Source organism: Ascaphus truei, chromosome 5 (assembly GCF_040206685.1).
Source record: "Ascaphus truei isolate aAscTru1 chromosome 5, aAscTru1.hap1, whole genome shotgun sequence".
NCBI lineage: Eukaryota > Metazoa > Chordata > Amphibia > Anura > Ascaphidae > Ascaphus > Ascaphus truei.
In genome coordinates this window covers 145,228,680-145,253,724 of record NC_134487.1, presented here as the reverse complement: position 1 = coordinate 145,253,724, position 25,045 = coordinate 145,228,680, and the positions used below count along the sequence as shown (strand labels likewise).

General features: G+C 40.4%; 1 protein-coding gene across 1 annotated transcript in view; it reads right to left on the bottom strand.

Moving 5' to 3' along the window:
• Positions 1-290: 290 nt before the first annotated feature.
• LOC142494684 (uncharacterized) overlaps positions 291-25,045 on the bottom strand; it is a 44,617-nt gene continuing 19,862 nt past the window's right edge. Inside the window, exons 2-4 of the mRNA XM_075599117.1 lie at positions 12,094-12,171; positions 10,871-11,728; positions 291-376 (exon numbers count right to left, since the gene is read on the bottom strand). Of these exons, the coding sequence (XP_075455232.1) occupies positions 291-376; positions 10,871-11,728; positions 12,094-12,171 (1,022 nt within the window). The remainder of the gene's footprint in view (positions 377-10,870; positions 11,729-12,093; positions 12,172-25,045) is intronic.

Here is a 25,045-nt window from a genome sequence, read left to right as displayed (position 1 = left end):
TGAACTTATAGTGCACAAATGGTAAAGATTTATTAGAAGGTTAAACTATACAACGTCATTAAACGTCTAGTTAATAAGGAGATCTAAATCATATATATATATACTATCAATTATATCAAATACCTATGTGATATACTTGCCAATAGGAGTACAACTTATATGAAGCTGATTTTCTTGTTATTTTGTGGCTCTGTGGTATAGAACAAGTGTGAAGGATACACATTGGTAACAATCACACTTTAGGCTACAATGTATAACTGTTACACCTATACCCAGAACCATGGACAGATTTAGGATACATAACTGAGACTTTCTATATCCAAAGATAATTGTTCGTAGACAGTTATATATCCTAAAAAGATACCATAGCGCAATCCTAAAGAGTAAAAACAGAGAGTACACAATACATGTGTGAACATTAACATTAGGAATTATGGTCATATGTACAGTCACTTGTGCATGAATACCCTCTATATAGCAGTACACCCATCCAATACTGAGATGTCGAAGTAGAGACATTTATATTTACGTTATTTGTTATATTTACCCATTGTACGTTTTTATTGTCCCACTAAATTTACAGGCTTCACTATGGGTTTTGCGCTCGCTCTTTCTTTTATATATAAATAACGGCACACAGTAGGTAAGTTTTCAAAAAACTATATTAGCATATACTGTACATCACAAAGAACCGACGTTTCGACCCTGCAGATGGATCTTTATCAAGGGGATGTGTATACAGTGCTACCAACAAGTCAATGTTTATATACCTGCTATTCAGTACTCCCGCACCCACAATGAATCAAGACAAACAGAAAAATGTGTATATCACGTGCACCACACAAGGTCTCCAATCACCAGCGGGCTGCCAAGGTCAGCTGATCACTCTTAGTCAGCAGATATCGGCATCCCTGGGAGGCATGGCATCAGTCCTTGCGCATGCGTACTGCTGCTTGTAATGTCAAAATCATTTTAATAGTTTTTTTTACACTCCCATTAGTTGCCGTTCTGAAAAACAACCACTAGATAATAGCAGGCGCCCATCTTGGAAAATACAGGCAGTCCTGTTTCAGCAGTATCCAGTACTCTGCATCTGCGCACTACACATAGCACAGTAAAAGATAGTAGGAGACCCACGGAGAAGGACATGGATAGTAAAAGACAGCAGAGCTCATTTGGGAAGGGTGAGTGAGAAACTGGGGAAGACATACAACATAATGAATGGAAGAGCGGAAATGAAATAAAGCATAAAAATTATACAACTGAAGGAAATGTCTACATCAATGGACCAAATATGTAAACATAAAGTAATAAAATATATACAATATAACAACCTGTGTCACACTACTTGTATAATAAAGGCTATAATGGAACCTATTTAGTAAAAGTTATATATATTGTGACAAACGCCCCTCTTTTGTAGTGCTGACGTCTGTCTGGGTTCTTCCCGACACAGTCTTCTAGGGTTAATTATACAACAAACAGGATCATGCAAAGTATTATGCTGCTTAACTCAGGCTTCTGCCTGCTTTATTTTCATCCAAGTAAGGTACTGCAGCTTTAACATGTGTAGGTTAGAGGTACTCAGATACTTTCATTCAGCAGTTCACACATTTCAGTGTTACAATATTTCCCACACTGTTATTTCAAGAAATAAAACCAAAATCATATAAGCAAATCCTATCCCTTTCAGGGATCTAACTACACATCAGAATCAGTCTCTCTAACAGCTGCTGGCCAACTAAACTGGTTCCCCAGCTTAAAACAATGCTCTCTCATTTAGGGACACAAGATACAGCACAGTCTTTTAGCAACAGCAGTAATCATTTGTTTTGTCTTATCTGTTCGTGGTGTCCAGGCAAATCCTCTGGTACTGTCATACGTGGAGAGGCCGTCAACCTCGATACTGGATGCAGGAGAGTAGCGACACCCCCAGCCCCCAGGCTCCAAGGAGAGAGAGTGAAATGCAAAACCTCTCTGCTCTAAATACCTGTGCATGTGATTAGAAGAGCAGGTGAGGGAGAACTAGAGCCATTGTAATCTGTGGTCTGGATTTTCCATCCAGCTGCCTGAGGTAATGGGAAGCTGTGGAATGGATCATTTGTAACTATTCCTGCACTTTCTGCTCTAAAATGGGGCAGAAAGCTGCCTAACATCTTTGGACTATGGGCCTCATGCAGTAAGCGTTGATAAGGGAATTATCACCATTTTATAGCCAAAATTGGGTTTGAGATTCAGTAAGCGCCGATAAGTGCTTGATTTCGCCAGGTTTCGGAGCCGATTATTTTGTTATGGCCAGTCGGCTGCCGATAAGCCTGTTTTCGCCACTGATCGCCACTTTTTTAAATCGGCTGGATTCAACAAAAAAAATCAGCTTATCGGGGCTGATCGGCACTACGAAATTGAGATGTTATGGCCGATTTCTCCCGCCAACTAAAGTTGGCAGTTTGGACGGGAGAACGATCGCTAAGGCTGCCGGAACGGCACTTAGAAAAAAAAAATCTTCTGTACATCAATGGAGTCAATGGAGCGGGGACGTATAACAGTATAGTACTGTTTACGTTTCATTGCTCACAATACAAACGTCATTTGCATTACAGTGTGGGGGGCATTCCCTGCATTGTGTCACGGCTGACGTGTATTATTTGCATAACATTATACTTTTACATGTTTTCAGCATTTGCGGGTCACATTACTCATCATGTGATGATGTGGCAAGGGAAAATACTATACTCAACTCTTAAAGGAGAACCTCACATCATAGCACACATTTTACTGAATTGATCGACAATTGTTTACATGATGTTACACATGTCACACATGTCACACATACACCGTATATTCATGTTCCTTTACATTACACAATGCTTGTAATGTGTCACGCATCTTTAAACGTTCATGTACATCTAAATTCTCATGTTTACATCTAGGTTTGGTCCTCCCTATTTTCATGACGTCACTTATTGGACGCGCAATCACATTGCATGTTTACATTATAACCGTTGCATTACAAGCACTTCAACCTAAATTATACGCACATGTACAGTAATTTATCATTGGGACACCTTGTAAACTCATTCTATAGCAACTATCCTCATTACAGAAATGCATGCATATGCACACGACTATTCATTGTTGGCAACATGTCACAATAACATGGCTAATTACACATGTTACACAAAACTTTTCCCACATCAATCTCAGCCTTTTTGTCTCATTACATGACTGACTCTTGCGTTCACAAGTTTTACATGCATTGCACATGCAACTATTTATTTGCAAGCAATGTTTGTACAAAGCATCACGTCACATCATTGGCAAATATCATCATTCCCTGCAGAATACACACAACAACTGCACACAGCTTGCCACACAAGTACTTTATTATGTTAATGTAAAACCTTGCATTTTACTATGTCACCTGACATCATCACATACCTATTTAAAGGACGCCCATTACCTGCTCATTCACAGCTACTCATTTCAAAATGTTGAGATTGTTTAGGAGACGGAGGAACATTCTTTTCTATGACATGCTTGATGATGAAGACAATCATATAGGGCAAGGGAGGGACACACCGAGGGACAGTGACAGGGACAGTGACGCGGATACGACAGGGACAGGGAGAGGGACAGGCCGAGGGACAGGGAGAGGGACAGGAGATCAGAGGAGAAGACAGAGGAGACAAGTTGTGCCTCGTCCGCGTCTGTACAGGGAGAGAACCCTGTTAGATGGGATGAGTGAGGAGGAGATTGTAAGTCGCTATCGTTTGAGTTCAGCAGCAATCTTATCTCTTTATCAGGAGATAAGGGGAGATTTAGATTTTTTCACAGCCAGAGGTCATGCAGTCCCTGGGCTTGTTAAAATGCTGTGCTCATTACATTATCTTGCTTCCGCGTCATACCAGACAACTGTGGGCATAGTGGGCGGGGTCTCGCAATCTACATTCTCGCGGGCCTTTACCCAGTTTCTCTATGCACTCAATAGACGCGCTAGGAATTATATTCATTTTCCTACAGAGGCGACAGAGTGGCTGGAAGTCAGGACTGGCTTTTATAATATAGCAGGGATACCATGTGTGCTGGGTGCAATCGATTGCACACATGTTGCTTTGATTGCACCTAGTCAGAGTGAGCATGTGTACCGCAATCGTAAGCACTACCTTTCACTCAATGTACAGGTGGTATGTGATGCGACGATGAGGATAATGCATGTGGTACCCAAATTCCCTGGTTCCAGTCACGATTCCTCTATCCTGAGGAACTCTTCAGTCTTCCATGCGTTCGAAGAGGGACATTTTGAACATGGTTGGCTGCTGGGTGAGTACACATTTACATGTTCTAACACAAAACACATTTTTATTTAGGAATGTTGGCATTGTACAATTTGATCACTAATGTCAGCTTATGTGTGCTCCATTCATTATAGGTGACTCAGGATACGGAATTAGGCCGTGGCTCTTGACTCCGGTGCTAAACCCTCAAACTGAAGCAGAGGAGAGGTACAATGCAGCCCATATATCTACAAGATCTGTTATAGAGAGGACATTTGGCCTACTCAAGACCAGATTTAGGTGTCTGGACAGAACTGGTGGGGCTCTTCTATACAAGCCTCAAAAAGTGTCTGATATTATCCTTGCCTGTTGCATTTTGCACAATGTTGCACTCAGGCACAATGTACAATCAGACCTAGCTGAGCCTTTGGTAGACGAGCATCCCACCCATGTAGCTGCTGAAAATGAACAAACAGCCAGTGGTGGCCAGACACGCCAGAATCTCATCAATTCATTTTTTTCTTGTAAGTAAAAACATATATGTTCCAAGTTCTACTTTTATACTTACATTATGTTATCTTAACAATAATGTTTTTTTATATAACCTTCTGTTAGGACACAGATGAATATGGGTTGCACACCTTTCTTTTCTCTGCTGTGTGCACAAAGGGATGTGGCACCGGTATGTTATTGTTGCACAGGTTATATAATCCCTCTTCAATTGTACTTTAGTTGTGTGTATGTGAATACAACTGGGGTAACAAAGCACTAATATTTTAGCATTGTGTTGTTCCTTATGCTAACACAATACACATATTATGCCCATACTCATTCATGCTTCTAGTATGCTTACATACAATGTTATTGGTGCAGTGTAACATGTACATCCATATGATGTGTACACCAGGCTCATTTACATTTTGAATGTGATTAAATATACATGGTGTTGCACATTTAACACCAAATACACACTTTGCTGTGTTGTTTACGGTACTGAAGATGGCATGTCAATGTTTGCAATTTATATATTGTTCCTTTGCATTATAGGTATATCTCCAGTATGACTGATCATGGTATGTATATTTGCTGACATCTCTCATAAGATGTGCCTACCTCAATCTTCCTATAATTATTTGAAGTAAAAACACAACATATTGTTTTAAAGACAAATGTAACATACATGTACTTTCTGTATCATGTATATGCATTTAGCTACTCTTGAGCTTTCATGTGCATTGTATTAGAAAATGATTACTCACATTTTATCACATTTTATGTATGTTTCCTTATAAATTCCATTCATGTAATATAGAGCTGTTTGGAGAAAAGGGGATAACTGTACTTATTTGTTTACTTACGGGAGCTCATTCATCACGGATGAAATTGACTGATCATAACACTCCATGCATGAATGCCTGTAATCACAACAATGCGTACTACATCTTATATTTAGCAATGTAGGTGTTTTTTAATGCTAGGAATTAATAGTCAACATTAATTTAAATTTGTGACATGTGTATGTATAAGTCACACGTGTGTGGATGTGTCCTACATGTACCAAGTGTAAAACTGTGAACAGAAAACACTATTTTGTTGCAAATGTTACTGTCATTTAGCATTTCTAATTTACCTATATGACAATGTTGGTAATATTTTTGCAATATAATTCACGTCACTTCATCATTATCATGATGATAATTATCAAGTATTCTCACAATTGTAACGTCAATCACGTGCACATTAGCATAGACACACTTTTTAAGACAACTGTTTGTGTCTGTATCAATTTGTGTAGGATCCATGTATAACACCGACAAATGATAACACCAGCTTTATTATGGTAGCTTATATCATCATATTGACTATACGATGTATTTTTAGAAAGTTTAATAAACACAGTAAACTATAGTTAGTTAGGTTAATGAAATATACACAGAAACGTACTTCATTACATGATGTTGATGTCATATTCAGAACATCATGCATTGTAGGGGACCACAACATCTGGCCAATAACATTAATTGCTACAGTCCCAAACCATTTTATCAACATACCCATGTAACAAGAGATTTTTAACAATAAAGGGCTAGTTGGTTGTAAGTGTCCTTTACATTGGGAGAAGGAGTGGCTCAGTGAGTAAAGACACACACTGGCACTGAGAGTTTGAAGCAGGGGAGTCTGGTTCAATTCCCGGTGTCGGCTCCTTGTGATCTTGGCCAAATCACTTTATCTCCCTGTGCCTCAGGCGGCCAAAAATAAATTGTAAGTTCCACGGGCCAGGGACCTGAGCCTGAAAAATGTGTCTGTAAAGCGCTGTGTACAACTAGCAGCGCTATACATGAACATGCTCATATTATAATTATTCTTATTATTCTTATTATTCTTATTATTATTGTTACATAGTTTCGACAGTCATACGTTCCATTACACAATAGAATACACAAATGTGTTAGCAGAGTGGGAATGGTTGTTATATATAAAACACACCATGCCATAAAATGATAGTAGTCATTAAAGAACACTCAATAAAAATTCATGAGGCACTATTTTGCAACATCATTATGTTAATTAAGTGCTTATGCAATATAGGCATAAGTGTATCACATTTTTAATTGTTTGTTAATAAGCGCTGCAAGCAATATAAAATTAGTTCCATATGTAGTATAGTAGTCGGTGGCTCCTCCTCACAATCATCTCATATAAAGGTAGACTCTTCTGAAATCATACATTGATCCGATTGTATCTTCCCCGACATCTCTGAAATACAGCAAACACATGATGGTCAAAGATGGCACCTTACTATATATGTATCCGTGACAACGCGTTACACAGCTCTATATGATTGTGTACATACACACGTCACTCACTTATATTTTAGAAGTACAAGTGTACATCAGAACACTACCGACACGCTTTATCACTCTGTGGCCAGATCCGCAAGCCGGGAGATTTCCCGGCTTGCTAGTGGCCGCCCCTCGGCGTGCCGCGCGTCATAGATGCGCGGTCACGCGTCTTCGGGAGCGTGCGCCCCCTGCACGCGCGTCCAGGGGCTCCCCGAGGGAGCCCTGGTGTCCCGCGATCGCGGGACAGCGGCAGGGGGTTCCGGGGGACCCGGCGGACCCGGCAGCGGTAGGGAGAGCGCCCCGATCGGAGGGCGCTCTTCCGCTGCTTCGGCGCGCGCCCGTCACTCTCGGGCGCGCGCCAGGCTACTGCTGCGGCCAAGAACGGGCAAATGCTCGAATAAACTTGGCCGCAGCAGTATGTAATGTTTCCTTAAATTTGTAGCAGGCATAACTATGTATATGATGTGAACGTTGCCTGTATACTGAAAAATGTGCGCGCACATCTTAGTGTGCGCACGCACTTCAGGCTTGGCTGCACTAACTGTTTGCGCATGCGCAAAATAAAGCGTACGTTGTGCGTTCAATAGAGGTTGAAAATATGATTAAACATACAATCTTTATTTCAAATACAATGAATACGAAACTACATTCGTTCTAAACGAGTACATCTGTATTCTTTTTAAACAGACGTGTTTGGACAGAAAGGACGGCCGATAACACAATGCGCAAATGCAATACGTGTGACGTCATGTTAAACCAGCGTGAAACGCACGCTAACACTCCTCCCACTCAATTAACATTCGGCTAACGCCCAGTGTACGCCCCCACTGTATGACACACTGCAGTTACCGTTACTATAACAAAACATGACAGCCAATAGGCTTTGAGGCGCGCACGTCGCTTGGGGGCGGGACTTACATCCGTAATCCTTTTTAAGGACGCCTTGGGCCATGACAAGGGTCCCACGTCATACGTGGTGGACCCGCTTTTAAATGTTGTAGATGTAGCATGATAACAAAACAGGTATGTGTTAGAGTTATGGTAAAATTTTGCTAATATGTTTAAAGTGATAGGAAAGTACGTATATTTATTCCGTCAGCAATGTGTACTACTCTTTCAGGTTCTACTATATTGTATTCGGAAACAATTTATTTGTGATCGCTACATGTTATGCAGTCTGCTATGTTACGCTGTATCCACGCATTGAAAGGGAAAATGGTGGTTAGACAAAAAAAAAAATGTAAACGCAGAGTCAACGCATAACGATTGTTATATTTACCATTCTTCTAGAATTAACTCTTCGTCTGCCTGCAACTGGTCACTCCAGAAATGCAAGGCATTTTCATCCACGCTTGACCCAAACGCTGAATCCAGTATGAAACACATCTCCTCCATGAAGCGCTCATAGGAATCGCCACTGCTTTCTTCAAACAATTGGTCGGGAGGTAGGTTCATTTCTTCGGGTACCCATTCCAATGCATTTTCAGCTGAAAGGCTTGGTACAGAATCATAGTAGTTATGTTCATGTACAATGTGGGTTTCAGGAATGGAGGGTGCAGATATTGCAGCAGCTATCGATTCACACGGAACAGTAGTAGCGGATCCATTGCTATTGGCATTAGGAATAAATATGCCTTTAACCACAATATATGTGCCTTCTTTCACGGTGAAATGTTTTTCTTTGGCAATCTTCCAGAAACCATAGTTGTGTTCTAGCTTATCCTGCACACGTTCAAAAAAGTCATTTGTTGATAAAGTGAATCTTATTGATGAATTAAAATTGCGCGCATGCCGACGGTTTTGGTAATAAGGATATTTTGCTCGAATCAAATCATAGATTTGGCGTGTGCTTGCTTGATGTCCGCAAGTTGATAAAATAGCTTCTGAAATCATGTATTTATAACCTAAATTCGGATTCATAATTGTCACCAATTCATCAGCCATTGCAGAGTAGCACAAAAGATGTGTGCAGGTATCTGTTCTTTGCTCATCAAAATGAAACTGCTCAGTGGCTAACAAATTGCTGTGTTTCCTTTTCAAGGTCAACAAAAGTATAAACTGTAACTCCTTATTTCAAACGCCAATTGGATTTCTAGTTATAATTGCTTGAACATTTGTGGTTAGTGATAGCCGCATGTGGGACAAACATGTATCCTTTTTTTATCTCGTTTTTGAAAACATTAGTACACTTTTCATTCAGTAACATTGAGTTTTCTTGCAAAATAACAAAGAGCACTGTGTGAAAATAGTGCTTAGACAGCCATATCAGTAAATACACACCACTGCAAAATGAAATGTTTTTTTCCCACATACATTTCTGTGTGTATTTGAAAGTCTGGTTAAGTCCCTGTCTGCATGAGTTTAAATACGTGTGTATCTATATATATATAAATATATCTATCTCATAAATATATATATATATAAAGTGTATATTGTACTATATGTATATTGTGTGTATGTGTATGTGTATGTGTATGTGTATATGTATATGTATATATATATATATATATATATATATATATATATATATATATTATATATTATATATAATAAAATATTATTTTTTTTTTTTTTTTATATATATATATTATATATATATATATATATATAAAAAAGTAATTTTTTTTTTTTTTTTTAATATTGCTGGAGTACACACACCATATTGATGGCAGTAAGTAGGCCTTGTATGAAACCTATTTAAATGGTGATAAACATGAGTGAATTAAGTAATAAACATTTGTTTGCGCCCAATAATGTTAGAGGCTCACACTTAGTATAGTTGTCAAACATTAGGCCTGTATTATTAAAATACTGTGTTTTCACAAGGAAGCATGAAGTGTATGTTTTTTGTAAATACATCTATACCAGTTTAGATAGCACTATATATATACACACACACACACACACACACACACACACACACACACACACACACACACACACACACACACACACACACACACACACACACACACACACACACACACACACACACACACACACACACACACACACACACAGTGTGTGTCTGTGTGTGTGTGTGTGCATATATCAATACATACTACATATATATTAGTATCAATTCAGAGATGTTCTTGAAACAAGAACACATAAATGATTAAAGGACAACATTACAATGGCCAGCAAAGGTAAGTAATATTTAACACAAAATCCTGCTGTACACGTACAAGAAAGATGTTTGCAGTTAAATAGGTGCTTTTATAATTGCATGAAAATAATATGCACATGCAATGATTACATCAATTAACACACCCAAATGCAATGTTTTGCTGCTAAGTCAATGGCAGCTTCTCTAAACTTAGCAACTGGCTCCTGGTGGACCATTACTGAACAGACGATTAAAACATAAATATTTATAACACTATTCATTAATTAGGAGTGTTAACATTTCCAAAACTTCACGTGTACAAGAACATACTTGAAAGTTTGGAAACAACACAGTCTTCAGCATACATACAATAGTAATTAGATAATCTGAAGTCAACAAAACAAGGCCAAAGACATATTTTCTGAATTATAACATTTATTTTTTTTGTTCCTTTTGCGAGCGAGTAACAGGCCTGCTTGTTGTCTCTTGAATTTTCCTTTTTCTTTTGCCACCAACTTTAGGCACAACAGAGCCACTTTGACTGGCCTCTGGCACTTCACGGGCAGGGCTTGTGGCCAGTGACTCACCTACAGGGCTTTTGGGCAGTAACTGTTCACCTACGGGGCTTGTGGCCAGTGACTCACCTACAGGGCTTTTGGGCAGTGATTCACCTACAGGGCTTGTGGGCAATGATTCACCTACAGGGCTTTTGGGCAGTGATTCACCTACAGGGCTTTTGGGCAGCGATTCACCTACAGGGCTTTTGGCCAGTGACTCACCTACAGGGCTTTTGGGTAGTGACTGTTCACGGACAGGGCTTGTGCCCACTGACACATGTGAGCTAGTTGGTAGACACTGCACAAGTGATGGTTGGTCTGTTTCATGTGTGTCTTTTGTTGTTTTTGACCAAAAACTGGTCAGTAGTAACTGCTTGTGTTTTGTTTTTGTGGGCTCCTTTGTAGGTGTCTGCTGCTGAATTTGTACAGATGGCAGCGGTAGGATGTCATCAGGAACCTGCACAGCAATGTCTGCTACTTGACCGGTAACATTTGGGCCTGGTGAATGAATATCAGATGAATGTGGTGAAAACTGACCTGCATGAACAGATCCTGGCTGGGAGGTGTTGAATTGTGGTACATTAGTCATTCTCCAGTAATTAGCTTGTGTTTGCTGAACAACTAATGCTTCGAATGAGGTGTTGATTTTTTGCAACTGTTTCGGCACTTCAATGAAGACTCTGTGGAGATGTGCCAATTGTGAAACTGTTTCTTCCTGCAGTGCAATCATCCTTTCCAGCACTGTCATGAAGTCAGAATGGCGACGATTTTCTGCTTCCACAATTTTTCCCTCAGAAGCTACAATTGCATCGTATGTCGTATTTGCTGGACGATTTGCCGGTAAAACAGTTTCAATTGGAACGTCTTCATGGTCACTTGCTTCTATTTGTGTGTCTATGGCGGTGGCGTCATCATCATCATCATCATAATCCTCTTCATCATGTTCTACAAATAAATGTACAAATTATTAAATGTCATGTTAATCTCTGCTGTGTTACTATGTAATTGTACTGTGTCATAAGTAACAACTAACATGTTTCCATACGTTTTATAACCTCACATTAAAAACTACCTTGACTTAAGAATAATGTTTGGACTCAGTATGAAATATGAGTGAATGAAAACTTGCTGTAAACTCACAACTCCTACATGATAGTTAACATCACCAACACAATACAAGTTGCCTTACACTTCATTTTCACTGACACTAAGTAATCCTATTTAAAGAAGATGTGCAAAACAAATAATGAACATGACAACATAACATATAGAAGAGCACATATTATATGGTCACCAACTGATACACTCACCTTCTAGGTGTGTTGAGCTGGCTGACCCAGGTGAAGACACTTGTTCAGTCTCAGGTGACACATGTCCTTCAGGGGCAACTATATATAACAATAACATAAGTTTTACATTTACATGTGTAAATATTGAACAAACAGTTATTGTATGTTCTGTATTTATGAGTACCTAACAGCATCATTTCCTTAACCCAAAATGTGTGTGTGAAAGTGAACATAAATAGTTGTAATAACAATGTACATGCCTGTGTACTTAGAAGTTTTGAGTTCCCTAACATACAACATACTATGGTTCTGCAGTAATGCGTTAGGAAAAATACATTAAATTTGTACATAAAAATCATATGTTGTGTAGTGATATCAGTATCATAATGTACATAACTATCATGAGATGACCATTCACAATGGTTATCATGAAGGTGGTCATATTGCAAAAAGTGTTGTTTTTGGTAGAGGATATGTGTGGTACATTAATATAAGATGTGGCACACATGAATGTGGCTGTGACTAAACAAGACAACACATGCAGTGTGTGATAATGTGTCGTTGATAGTAGTTCAACTATAGATATGAGTGAACTAATGTGTGACGTACGGTTTGATAAGTAATGAGTTGTTGGGGCATTTAGTAGCTAAAGTGAAGCTTTCAAATGAGTGTGATTAACTTCAGTTGTGCTAGTGAGGTTGTAAGAACGGTATTCCCTTCCCCAAAAAGCCTAATCAGCCACACCTTTCAATTACTTGAAACAGGTGAAAATGGTGTGAACTAAGTTGACCCTCAAATGAGGCTGTAATTAGTGTGTGTGCTGAACCCCACCCCCTCTGTTGAAGTGTATGCTGTGATGAGATATTAATTGCAGCTGCTTTAACACAATGGTAGATGAGCTAAATAGTCGTGTGCAGTTTTTAAGTTATGAAAACAATGACATAAAATATGATACGTGTGCCTCATTATGCTGTCTGTATATGAGTTAAAGCAAAAATGGACCTTTTCATAAACAACTATAGATGTGTTAGTGCAAGTGATGTTTGTAGGCCGTTGCATGCAATATATTTGATGCATGCTTAAAATAGGCAGTAATGTCATGTTTGTCGGAGTAAAATAAATAAAATACACAATAATATTATACATATTTCTGTTCTGTACCTGTAGCTAGTAATAATTTCTCATTAACATGTGTTACACATGTGTACTACCCTGTTGTTCCCCATCTTCGCCCACCATCAATTGCTTCCACTGCAGCAATGCATTTTGGGAATTCACATGTAAATGAGCACGCAATGGCACGTGCTATATTAGTTACTGCTTTTAGTAGGACTACAACATATATGTCTATTTTGAGATATATATATATACAGAATCAGACATATACATATATAGATGCAGGTATGCTTATATTGTGAAGACAGTATGAAAAGCAGTGTAACTATGCAAAATAACTGTAACCAACGACACGCCTAGTACAGTAATATTTCTCACCTGGTGGAAATTGTGAGGGGTAAATTCCTATATCACGGTCACCAGGTAAGCCTTCCACGACGACGGGAAGTAATTTTGCCCGAAGCAGCTCCTCCAATGGACTTAATATGAGACGTTGTGGTGTGGGCCCACCTCCAGTGCCAGTAGCATGCACGCGTTGGTGTTGTATTTTCTTTTTCAATTTGGACCTAATATCATCAAATCTCTTGTGACAATTCCGCTTGTCCCTCACATGATTCCCACACGCATTGACACCAATGACTATTGTGTCCCACATTTCTTTTCTGCTTGCTGAACTTGTCCGCCCTTGAAAAACATATAAAATATATAAGGTAAATTAATAATAATATAAGCACCAGTTTCCTACACTGCTAGCTGTTCCAAGAGATAGCAAACATGCTGTTTTATGTGTAATATGTGAAGCACATGAGCATTCACTACTAAACCTATACATGGAAGCAAGGTTGCATTCATATTGTATGCAGTTATGGCAAATTGACCGCCTGTGTTTAGTTGTCCTTGTAAGGCATGATAAAAAGCTGTGTTTCCAGACTAATTAACATAGAAAGATATTGTGAAGCCATATTTGCATATGAACAAAACTCAGATGACCTAGGATCACATGTATTTGAATAATAAATGTAAATGTACACTTACCTAGTAAATGTCCATAGATACTGTCATAGTGCTCCAGAATGCCAGTGACAAGAGCTGTATTTTCCTGGTCATTGAGCGAGGATTACGTGGCTTCTCCACACGTTTCTTCCGAGCAGGTTTAGGGTCAGAGCTTGGCTGGTGCTGACTGGACTCTCCTTCTTCCAATGGAAGAGCCTCCAAAAGCTGGCCACCAGCAAGCACGCCACCACCATCCACCCCATCAGCAACTGCGCCACCAGCAGCACTCCCAGCACCAGCACTCCCACTCCTAGCACCAGCACTCCCACTCCTAGCACCAGCACTCACACTCCTAGCACCAGCACTCCCAGCACCAGCACTCCCACTCCCAGCACCAGCACTCCCACTCCCAGCAACAGCACTCCCACTCCCAGCACCAGCACTCCCACTCCCAGCAACAGCACTCCCACTCCCAGCAACAGCACTCCCACTCCCAGCAACACCACTCGCAGCACCAGCACTCCCACTCCCTGCAACACCACTCTCACTCTCAGCAACATCACTCCCCTGAACAGTACGTTCACTCCGATGCGTACTCCCACGAGTAGCACTCCCACTCCCACCAGCATCACTCTTCCCACACTTTGCGGGCATACTTCCAGCACTCACAAAAAACAGACAAGAAATGTACAGGCAATCACACGAAACACTTCCACATATAAAACAAGACAAATATGTAAACAAAACAACAATGGACAAAGCTCACCCAATACACAACAAGTCTCTCAGTCAATATGCAAATGTTCAAACAGCCAGCTCTGTGCGTCTCTCTCTCTCTCACTCCCAACAACACAGAGAATGAATAGCAGTACACGTTGCCTTTAAATATGGCGCGCAATCCAAAACATGCTTGTTTCGCCTGATTCAGCAAGATTTGTGATTGGGCAACCTAACAGCACCCCGCCACGCACGCCGATACACCTGTGTGTGATCGGCTAATCATCGTGAGAGTGGGCGGATTTGTTTTCGGGTTGATTTTGAATGTATTCGGCACTTACTGCATACGGAGAGGAAAAAACGCCAATAACATGACTAATCGGTAAGATTGCCGATTTCACATAATCGACGCTTACTGCATGAGGCCCTATGTCACATATCCCCCTCCCCAGCTCACACCTACTGGGGTGAGCGGCCATGGACCTCACTGGGGTGAGCGTCCTACCTGAAATACTTGAGCTAACTCCTCAGTACAACATTAAGTATTCACATGACACGAATATGAACTTCATTATATAATTTACCAACTGAAAGGTCCATCAACCCTGTATATTAATTTGTAGTTTAGCTACATTTTCAACACAGAGAACCAATATAACACTGTACCCTTGACAAAATGCTTATTCTAGAGGCCTAATATACCTTAACTACAATAGCTTATTTGCATAGTTAAGTGTCCGTGACATAGTCCACACGTGTAATAACAAAAAAAAATCGGTCAATTCCCCAAACACATTTTTTTTTTTTTCTTTGACTTCCAGTCCATTACATTTCCTGACTTTATTTCATAGGCCGCTGCAAACTGCAAATGACTGGACTGTTTCTTTAGCTTCTGACGGAACTCTGGGCCCGGATAGTCTTTGTCTTTATATTGTGGCCCAGAGTGGCGAGATCCGGAAAAATTCAAGGCCAGCGTTGACCTTCGTCGCTTTTGATTTGCGACCTTTGAACCTTTATGGTACTTCTTACTGCCATGTATTTTCTCATGACCATCACTCACAGAGATTTGGGATTTTTCCTTTGGGGCAATTATATGGTATTTAGAAGATGAAGCACTGATTACCTGGAGCACCTTCACCTTGATGGGGCTCTCACTAACTCTGGCTGTACCCTGTGGCATTTTACCTTTGCAGCCGGCAGGCATGTAGTCTTGGACCTCTCTTTCCTGAGGTCTACATTTATTCAGGCGGAAGTACCGCTGGATAACCAGTGACGCATTTCTCAGGGTTTGATAGCGAATCCTGTTCTGTGTCATCCTAGTCAGAGACTGGATTTTTATAGTTGCTCCTTTCATAATGAGGAACCTGTTTCGTACCATGCGGGCACGGTAGAATGATTGAAGAACACAGGCTGCTTTATTCCGGTGATTGAACACACGAATTTTCATCCCTCTGTAGGCAGCCTGTAGGATGATAGTTGCGGCGCGTTTACGCTGATAATTTTCTCTTTCCCTTCTTCCTTGGATAAGAGCTTTGCAGTGCTTCTGAATTATTATAATGCTTTTCTCCTTTTTCAAAATGTTAAGTTCCTCCACGAGAGAATTCTGTTTTGTGCATACATCTCGCAATTCTGTTCTCAGAGCGTCCATTTCTTCCTGGTGCTGGCTCTGAGTGTGCATCAGTGCTTCCTGCACTTCTAATTTTTCCTGAGTCAACTGTTTCTTTATTTTTTCTGCTTGGTCAGTCAAATCTGAATTTTCCAATTTCAGAGTCTCATTTTCTTGCTTTACAGTCTCTAACTCACTTAGGGCAATCTCATGGGTTTGCTTCAACATTCCCAGCTCTGTGTTCAGACCGTGGCCCTCCAGGCGCAAGTGTTGCACCTCTGTGCTGAGCGCATGAACCTCTTGTAGAGCCTTCCCGTATTTCTGTTTTAGGATAGCAATCAATTTGTCAGACTTAATCTGTTTTTCATCCATGGTGACAATTACGGTGTTGGCCTTTTCCAGACTAGTCGTCACCTCTTCCAGCTCACTCCGTAAGAGAGACTCTGTTTTCTTCAAAGCCTCGTGCTCTTGTAAAGCTGGAAGTATACACCTCTGTAACTCGGCGTTCGCTTCTCGCACCTTATTGTTAGATTCTTGCTCCTTCTTCCAACATTCTCGCTCCTTCACCAAATCCTGCCACAGGACTTCATAATTATGGCGGGCAGCTTGGAGTGCAGAAACCAAAGCCTCTTTATCCTGGTTCAAGGATTCAGCTTCCCTCTGCTCCTCCTTTTCCTTTGCCACTGTTCCCGTGACAATTCTGCCGATCACTCCGGTCTGCAGCACATCTCGGCGCCTTTCTGACGCATGTCCTGACAGCGCAGGTTCAAGTGGCTCGGTCACTTCCCCTGTGACTTGAGGGACAGTTTTCTTTTTCTTCTTCTTTCTTTTTGCTTTATTAGCTCCAGAGATATCAGTGGTACTGGGCACACGCTCACTGGTATCAGCTTCCACATCTTGCTTGCACACATAGGGCGTTGCTTGCTTTTGCAGCTGTTTGTCTTTGAAAATTTTGGGGCACACATCTTCCATGTGACCTACTTTATGACAGGTCCAGCATACTAAATTCATCTGTGGGTACGGCTCTCCTCCAGGGGCCACATACGAGTCGTCATCATCATCATCATCATCGTATGGCCTGAAGGGACACTGTTTTTCATGATTATGTACATTACAAAATAAACATTTCACGTCGGCCATTTTAGAAACCCGGCAGGAACAATTTGCTAGCTGCAATTTCACTCCCTTCAGCAACTTGCATACAGCACTTGCTAGCTGCAAATTCACTCACTTCAGCAAAATGCATTAGCTTTACAAACAGCACTTGCTAGATGCAATTTTTTTTTTTTCTTCTTCAGCAAAACATTTTGGTTTTCTGTTTGGGTTCAGGGTGCTATTGCATCCACACTTCGCACATTCTCTGTGTATGCTAGAAGCACAACTGATATACACATTGGGACAGACTTCACTCATAGCATCTGTACTTTAGTTCAGCTCGGCGGCCATTTTAAACCCCCGCATTTATTTGCAAACCCACAGACTTTTTAGTGTCGACCCGCATTCTCCACCATATGTGACAAACGCCCCTCTTTTGTAGTGCTGACGTCTGTCTGGGTTCTTCCCGACACAGTCTTCTAGGGTTAATTATACAACAAACAGGATCATGCAAAGTATTATGCTGCTTAACTCAGGCTTCTGCCTGCTTTATTTTCATCCAAGTAAGGTACTGCAGCTTTAACATGTGTAGGTTAGAGGTACTCAGATACTTTCATTCAGCAGTTCACACATTTCAGTGTTACAATATTTCCCACACTGTTATTTCAAGAAATAAAACCAAAATCATATAAGCAAATCCTATCCCTTTCAGGGATCTAACTACACATCAGAATCAGTCTCTCTAACAGCTGCTGGCCAACTAAACTGGTTCCCCAGCTCAAAACAATGCTCTCTCATTTAGGGACACAAGATACAGCACAGTCTTTTAGCAACAGCAGTAATCATTTGTTTTGTCTTATCTGTTCGTGGTGTCCAGGCAAATCCTCTGGTACTGTCATACGTGGAGAGGCCGTCAACCTCGATACTGGATGCAGGAGAGTAGCGACACCCCCAGCCCCCAGGCTCCAAGGAGAGAGAGTGAAATGCAAAACCTCTCTGCTCTAAATACCTGTGCATGTGATTAGAAGAGCAGGTGAGGGAGAACTAGAGCCATTGTAATCTGTGGTCTGGATTTTCCATCCAGCTGCCTGAGGTAATGGGAAGCTGTGGAACGGATCATTTGTAACTATTCCTGCACTTTCTGCTCTAAAATGGGGCAGAAAGCTGCCTAACATCTTTGGACTATGTCACAATATATATATGCAAATACAACTGTATGCTCATCTGCATGTCTTAGGCAGGTCTGCAACCCCACCTTTCACCATTATCACCCAGCATACAGCACTTACACTGCAGCAATGGTATTAGCCATCCAATAGCCTCTTTGCATACACAGTTAATCAACCCCACACTGATGAGACCCATTAAGGTCGAAACAGCTGTCTGTGGGTGGTTTTCTGGGTATGCACCTTAACCCTGGCTGTGATCAAAGCTGTGACCATGCAGCAAGCTTAAGCCTATAGGGAACCATGTTAAAAATGGTTTTTGAGGCAAAATGTGGCACTGTGTGCTCATTTGCATGTCATTTCCCAGAATCCCTTGCTGCAGTGTAAGTGCTGTATGCTGGGTGATAATGGTGAAAGATGGGGTTGCAGACCTGCCTAAGACATGCAGATGAGCATACAGTTGTATTTGCATATTTGCTTTCCTGTGGAGGGTTTTTGTCACTTTTTTTTACTCACCATAACTTAACTCAGTATTATGGTATATATATATATATATATATATATATATATATATATATATATATATATATATATATATATATATATATATATATATATATATATATATATATATATATATATATATATATATATATATATATATAAAATCAAAAAATAAATAGATGATACCGTTCTGTGGCTAACGAAATGCTTTTATTTGTGCGAGCTTTCGAGATACACTGATCTCTTCTTCCGGCGATGTTACAATGACCATAAAACACATCCACACCGGGGGATGGACAAGCACAGATAACATTCCAAGAGACACTGTTTTTAAGTTATCCTTGCTTCATTCATTGTAACATCGCCGGAAGAAGAGATCAGTGTATCTCGAAAGCTCGCACAAATAAAAGCATTTCGTTAGCCACAGAACGGTATCATCTATTTATTTTTTGATTATTGAAGCTCGGCTAACACGGTACTGATACCTCTACATATATATATATATATATATATATATATATATATATATATATATATATATATATATATATATATATAAAACCAAGGTGGGGGCACATGTAACATCCTGAACACAGAATCAGATAGGTAGCTAATGGTAACATGGATGCTGCTTGATATATAAATAGCTGTGGGGAAAACCATTAAATAACTGAGTGTCCATCAATGAGAGAAATTAGTGATAGGTAAAAAAAACTGAATATGGCTGGTACAGAAATCACCAAAGGATAACCCACTAAGAGACATGAAAGCTAAGACAAGAAGCCATCGTGGGCCGTAGCCACCCGAAAACCCCTATTATTAAGGCAAACAACTGAAGGTAAGGCATGACACCCATATTAGTGAAAAGCCAGATGTCACTGCCTCAGTCCTCAAGTGGAGCTGCCAAGTATCCACCCAGAATGCAAGTAAATACAGTGAGCATCAACACATCAAGTACAGTCTGAGCATAGACAATAAATAATGATGAGCATTAAGCCATACAGTGCATAAAAGATTTAAAGACATGTTCACTGAAAACAGCTCAGATTGAGGTCCTCATTTATGCCCTTGGGTGACATAGTGTTCAATCTATGTATCATTTTGGCCTCTAATTTTAACAGGAGCTTGTTCCTGTCCTCACTCCTCATGGGGACAAGGGCTTGTGCAATCGGCATACAGCGGAACGTTGCAGGACTATGCTGTTATCCTTGAAATGTCTCACAACTGGCAGATGTTTCAAGTCTTCTCCAGTATCTGAACTTAAAAGGGCCTTTCTAACATTTGAACGGCGCATTCCTATGCATTCTTTGAGCATTCTCGACGTTTTACCCACATAAAAGAGGCCACAGGGACATTTGACAAAGTGCACCACAAATTTAGACTCACAGTTAAGAAAATCACGTATCTTAATTGGATTCCCATTAAAAACAGAGACATAACATAAAACACAGACAAAGCTCAGTGCACATCCAGAAAAACTTATATACGGTACAGTGCCTAAATATACATGTATAAATAACTAATAAATTATTTATTAGTTATTTATACATGTATATTTAGGCACTGTACCGTATATAAGTTTTTCTGGATGTGCACTGAGCTTTGTCTGTGTTTTATGTTATGTCTCTGGTTTTAAATATATATTGCCATGCTCAGTAGCACTCCTCTGTGAAACTTATATGCTTATATATATGTTGTGGGTATTTTGGGGGTTCAATTTGAGCTTGTAGGTGTTCTGTATGTTTTATAATTCTTGTGCAGCTAGTCTTGGCTGTTTTGGAGGGTGGCAACCTCCTATCCAATTGAAGCTCACTCCCTCCCACATTTAAATGGTTAAAAGCTCACTCCATGGCATCTCCAACTATCAGGGGAACTTGCCTGCATGCAGTGTGATTGTGACAAATCTATTACAGAGTGCTTTTCCTGGTAATGTACAGGTTAATAAAAGCTTCAATCAGACTTAGAACTTTTGCAACTTATATTGACAGATTTATTATAAATCATTCTTCCTGGCAATGCACAGGTTATTAAGAAATTATATTAGTGTAGGGACCCTTGAAACGTGGTCTGCCGTGACGTTTGGCTCAAGGGCTTACAACAATTTGGCCAAAATGTTAAACTAAAAGACCATTTTATTTATTAGTTATTTATACATGTATATTTAGGCACTGTACCGTATATAAGTTTTTCTGGATGTGCACTGAGCTTTGTCTGTGTTTTATGTTATGTCTCTGGTTTTAAATATATATTGCCATGCTCAGTAGCACTCCTCTGTGAAACTTATATGCTTATATATATGTTGTGGGTATTTTGGGGGTTCAATTTGAGCTTGTAGGTGTTCTGTATGTTTGGATTCCCATTATGCGGGTGATTGAATTTTTGCCCACCACCATAAACTGGCAATTAACGCAGCCATGGCATTTTAACACTACAGTTGTTTAAGAAAACCATGAGTGTGGACTGGAATACTTTCCCATTGATCCGATTGAGTTACAGTAGGCGGTCCCCCACACTTGGTCCTCTTCTATACCAAAAAAGCAAAGTTTCTCAAAGTATTTGCAAATTTTCTTATCATTTTGTAAGATATGCCAGTTCTTATGTATTTTGAATGCGATTAGAAGCAGTACTAAACGTAGTGACTATGTTGAACCTATTGTCTTGCTTCAACCTTATTCCTTGTGCAAGGAGATCCTCTCTTGGTGCTATTCTTGCTTTATCGAGCGCAAGTATGATTTCCCTTTCATCATACAGTAGCCCCTATTACAGAACCTGTCTGCCATTTTAATTAGTGCTGTTTCCACGTCCAACAGGTCACTAGTAATTCTGTGTACCCTTAACATTTGGGAATATGGTAACCCCTACTTCAATGGCTGCAGATGATGGTTTCTAGCATCAAGCAAGGTGTTCTTATCAAAACCCCTGAGGAAGAGACGTTATCACGAAATGCGTAGGGTCAGAGGTCACGGCGCCTTGGAAGAAGCCGGAAGTGCGTCACACGGTGAATCATCTCACATGGAGATTGTGTGGGAGCGGTCCCTGTGTGTTGCTGAGCCATTGTTGAGATCCTTGCGGCCAGCGGGAGGAGTGTGCAACTACCCCCCACTTGTGCAGGTGTCTGCAGAGGACTATCTTCGTCCGGAGGATTTCACCATTGCTTGGTGTTCAACGCTTGTTTTTCCAGTCCTGTTGTAAGTAGGGTTTTGGGTTTTAACCCCTGATGATCCGCTGCAACAGGCATCCCTGTCTTAATAAATTAGTTTTTTTATGTCATCAGCTTCTGTGTTTCATGTTATATGTTGTCTGTTGTTAGTTAGTATTGTTTCATGTCAATTGTGTTTACAATGCACACTATGATGATTTTTCTCTTTGTATTTTTCTGCATGTCACAGATCTACTGAGTGGAGCCCGATCATACATCACCATTGATTGGACTATATCTTGGACTCAGTGGATATTTTAATACCATTTTGGGTGCTGGTTTGTATTTGTTTTTGTTGTACTTCATCTGGTGCTGGTTCTACCAGTCCATTCCTGGCTGCCCTGCCATCTTCATTTTTTGTATCAGTTTATTTTATTGTTGTTATTACTGGTTTATTTTATCACTATCGTATTGGGATTAGCGCTGTTTAAGCACATTTCTTTTTGTTATTCCTATGGCTAGCACCAAGGGAAAGGGTGATGGTGCCAAGTATCAGAGGTCTTCCAACAATGGCCTCCACAGCAAACGGAAACTTTCATCTCCGGAGAGGGATTGAATGGTGTTCCACATAGGCACTGTCAATGGAAACCCTTTTGTCTCCAGAATCTACACAATCCTGAGTTGTAGGGTAGGTTGTGAGGGTGGAGGAATAGTAGAAGTGCCCAGAGAATATTCCTCAAATTTCCCTGGGTACTGGAGTTTCCGTGATGTGTTAGGGCAGTATCGGGCAAAGTGAGTCAACAGTAGCCGCACAGACCCATGGATTATCTCCTAGTTTGTTTTGGCTCAGGTAATTTTGTACTACCCAACTGTGTGGACTCCTCTTTAGGAAAATGAGCAGTTTGAGAAGGTTCAAAATATGGAGATAGTCAAATAATAGAGGTTTTATGAGTATGGTCATGCTTGTTTTTTGCTCTCTTATCCAGAGAAGCCAGAGAATCATTAATATGCAGAAACTCCCTTTCCCACAGGGCACCAGCCCATTTCAAGGCTTCGTCCGTAAGTAAAGAGATGACATATGCTACCATGGCCCAGTGGGTGCAAAACAAGGAGGGCTGGTGTTAAAACTGAATAGAATATTGATTAAGGAATCCTCTACATGTAGCGGGATCTTCTCCATACTAAAGAGGTGCTGGGATCCGCTATCATCTGGGCATCTGAAGTGATAGAGCTGGTGCCAGATGCGCTGCGCTGCCAATGTGGACAGTGCTGGGTTATAACCCACCAGGAGGACGGCCAAATGGTCGTCAATGGCCTGAAGAGAGATGGATTTGAGTTTCAAAAGTTGGTCATGCTGGGTGAGACATTTATCTTAGATGTCTTTGGCGAGAAATTGCCCTCGCTACCTAAGCAGGGTCTATTTTTTTGGTTCGAGCAAAATATAAGGGTGTTCATCTCAGATGAGGAAGTGGACACACAGAGCTATGGTAGGGGTATATATTCACCGACCAGTCAGGTGACAGAGTCCTGTTTAGAGTTAACATACAGATGCAGCAGCCATTATTTAAAAAAATCGTGCGGTGTATACCTAGGAATACACATGTCATGGCGTGGGATTTTTTCCAACCGTACCGCCTTAAAACGCGAGTGCAGGAGAGTGCATAAAATGGCATTTTAGTGTTCTGGCTTTTAAACATCTGAAATTGACACAGTAGCACCGTACTGTAAACATTACAATTCATTCATTTCATTGCATTTAATTGCACACAATCCATGAAATTCAAACATAGCAAACGCGATAAATCACCTGGAGTGATTGGCCAGTTCATGCCGCATGGAGTACAGCAGCGCACACGAAAACAGCACCGTGATTTGTTAAAATAATGCATCTGTAGTCAAGTTGCAAGCAGAGGATCAAGGCAGGCAGCAAAGATGCAGTGTCGGGTCACAGGCAGAGGTCAGCAACAGGGAATCCATAGGCAGAGGAACAGGGAAAATGCAATAATAGAGATGGGCTTCAACAAGATCAGGAACCTTGCTTGGCAACTTCTGTATGAAGTGCAGCCTTAAATAGGATGGCTGCCAGGATCAAAGATGGGCAAAAATAGCCAAGTGAGGGTAAGCTCCAGAAGAACCCAGACCAGAGTGCAAAACCAGGCACAGAACAAGTGGAATCCTTACAGGTGTGTGTTGGGTACATGTAGTGTGCATCTGTGTATGGGATGGTTAGTTGGTGTTGTCCCAGGCATAAAATTGCCAGCCAGACCCTGTTGGTGGTAATTCAAGAATGTGGGTGATATTGTTGTGAGTTGTCACTCATTCACCACTGTTCACTGTAAAAAAAAAGAAAAGTTGAGTTATTTACTCTACTATAAGCGATCCAACACAGCATTTTTTAACTAAATCATAAACTTACTTTTTCTTCACTTCAACACTGTCATGCTTTCAATATACTATTGTTTTCCCAACATATCTTGTCCTTGTTTTTGATAAAAAAAACTCTTTCTTGTGTCGGATATTATTTATGCATAAATTTACTGACCTTCCCATTTTATAGTAGTGGTAAAACAAATCTAATTTTGTCCATAATAAATTTAGATGCATCTGGTTCAGTAGGAGATTAGAGTTTCAAACTCA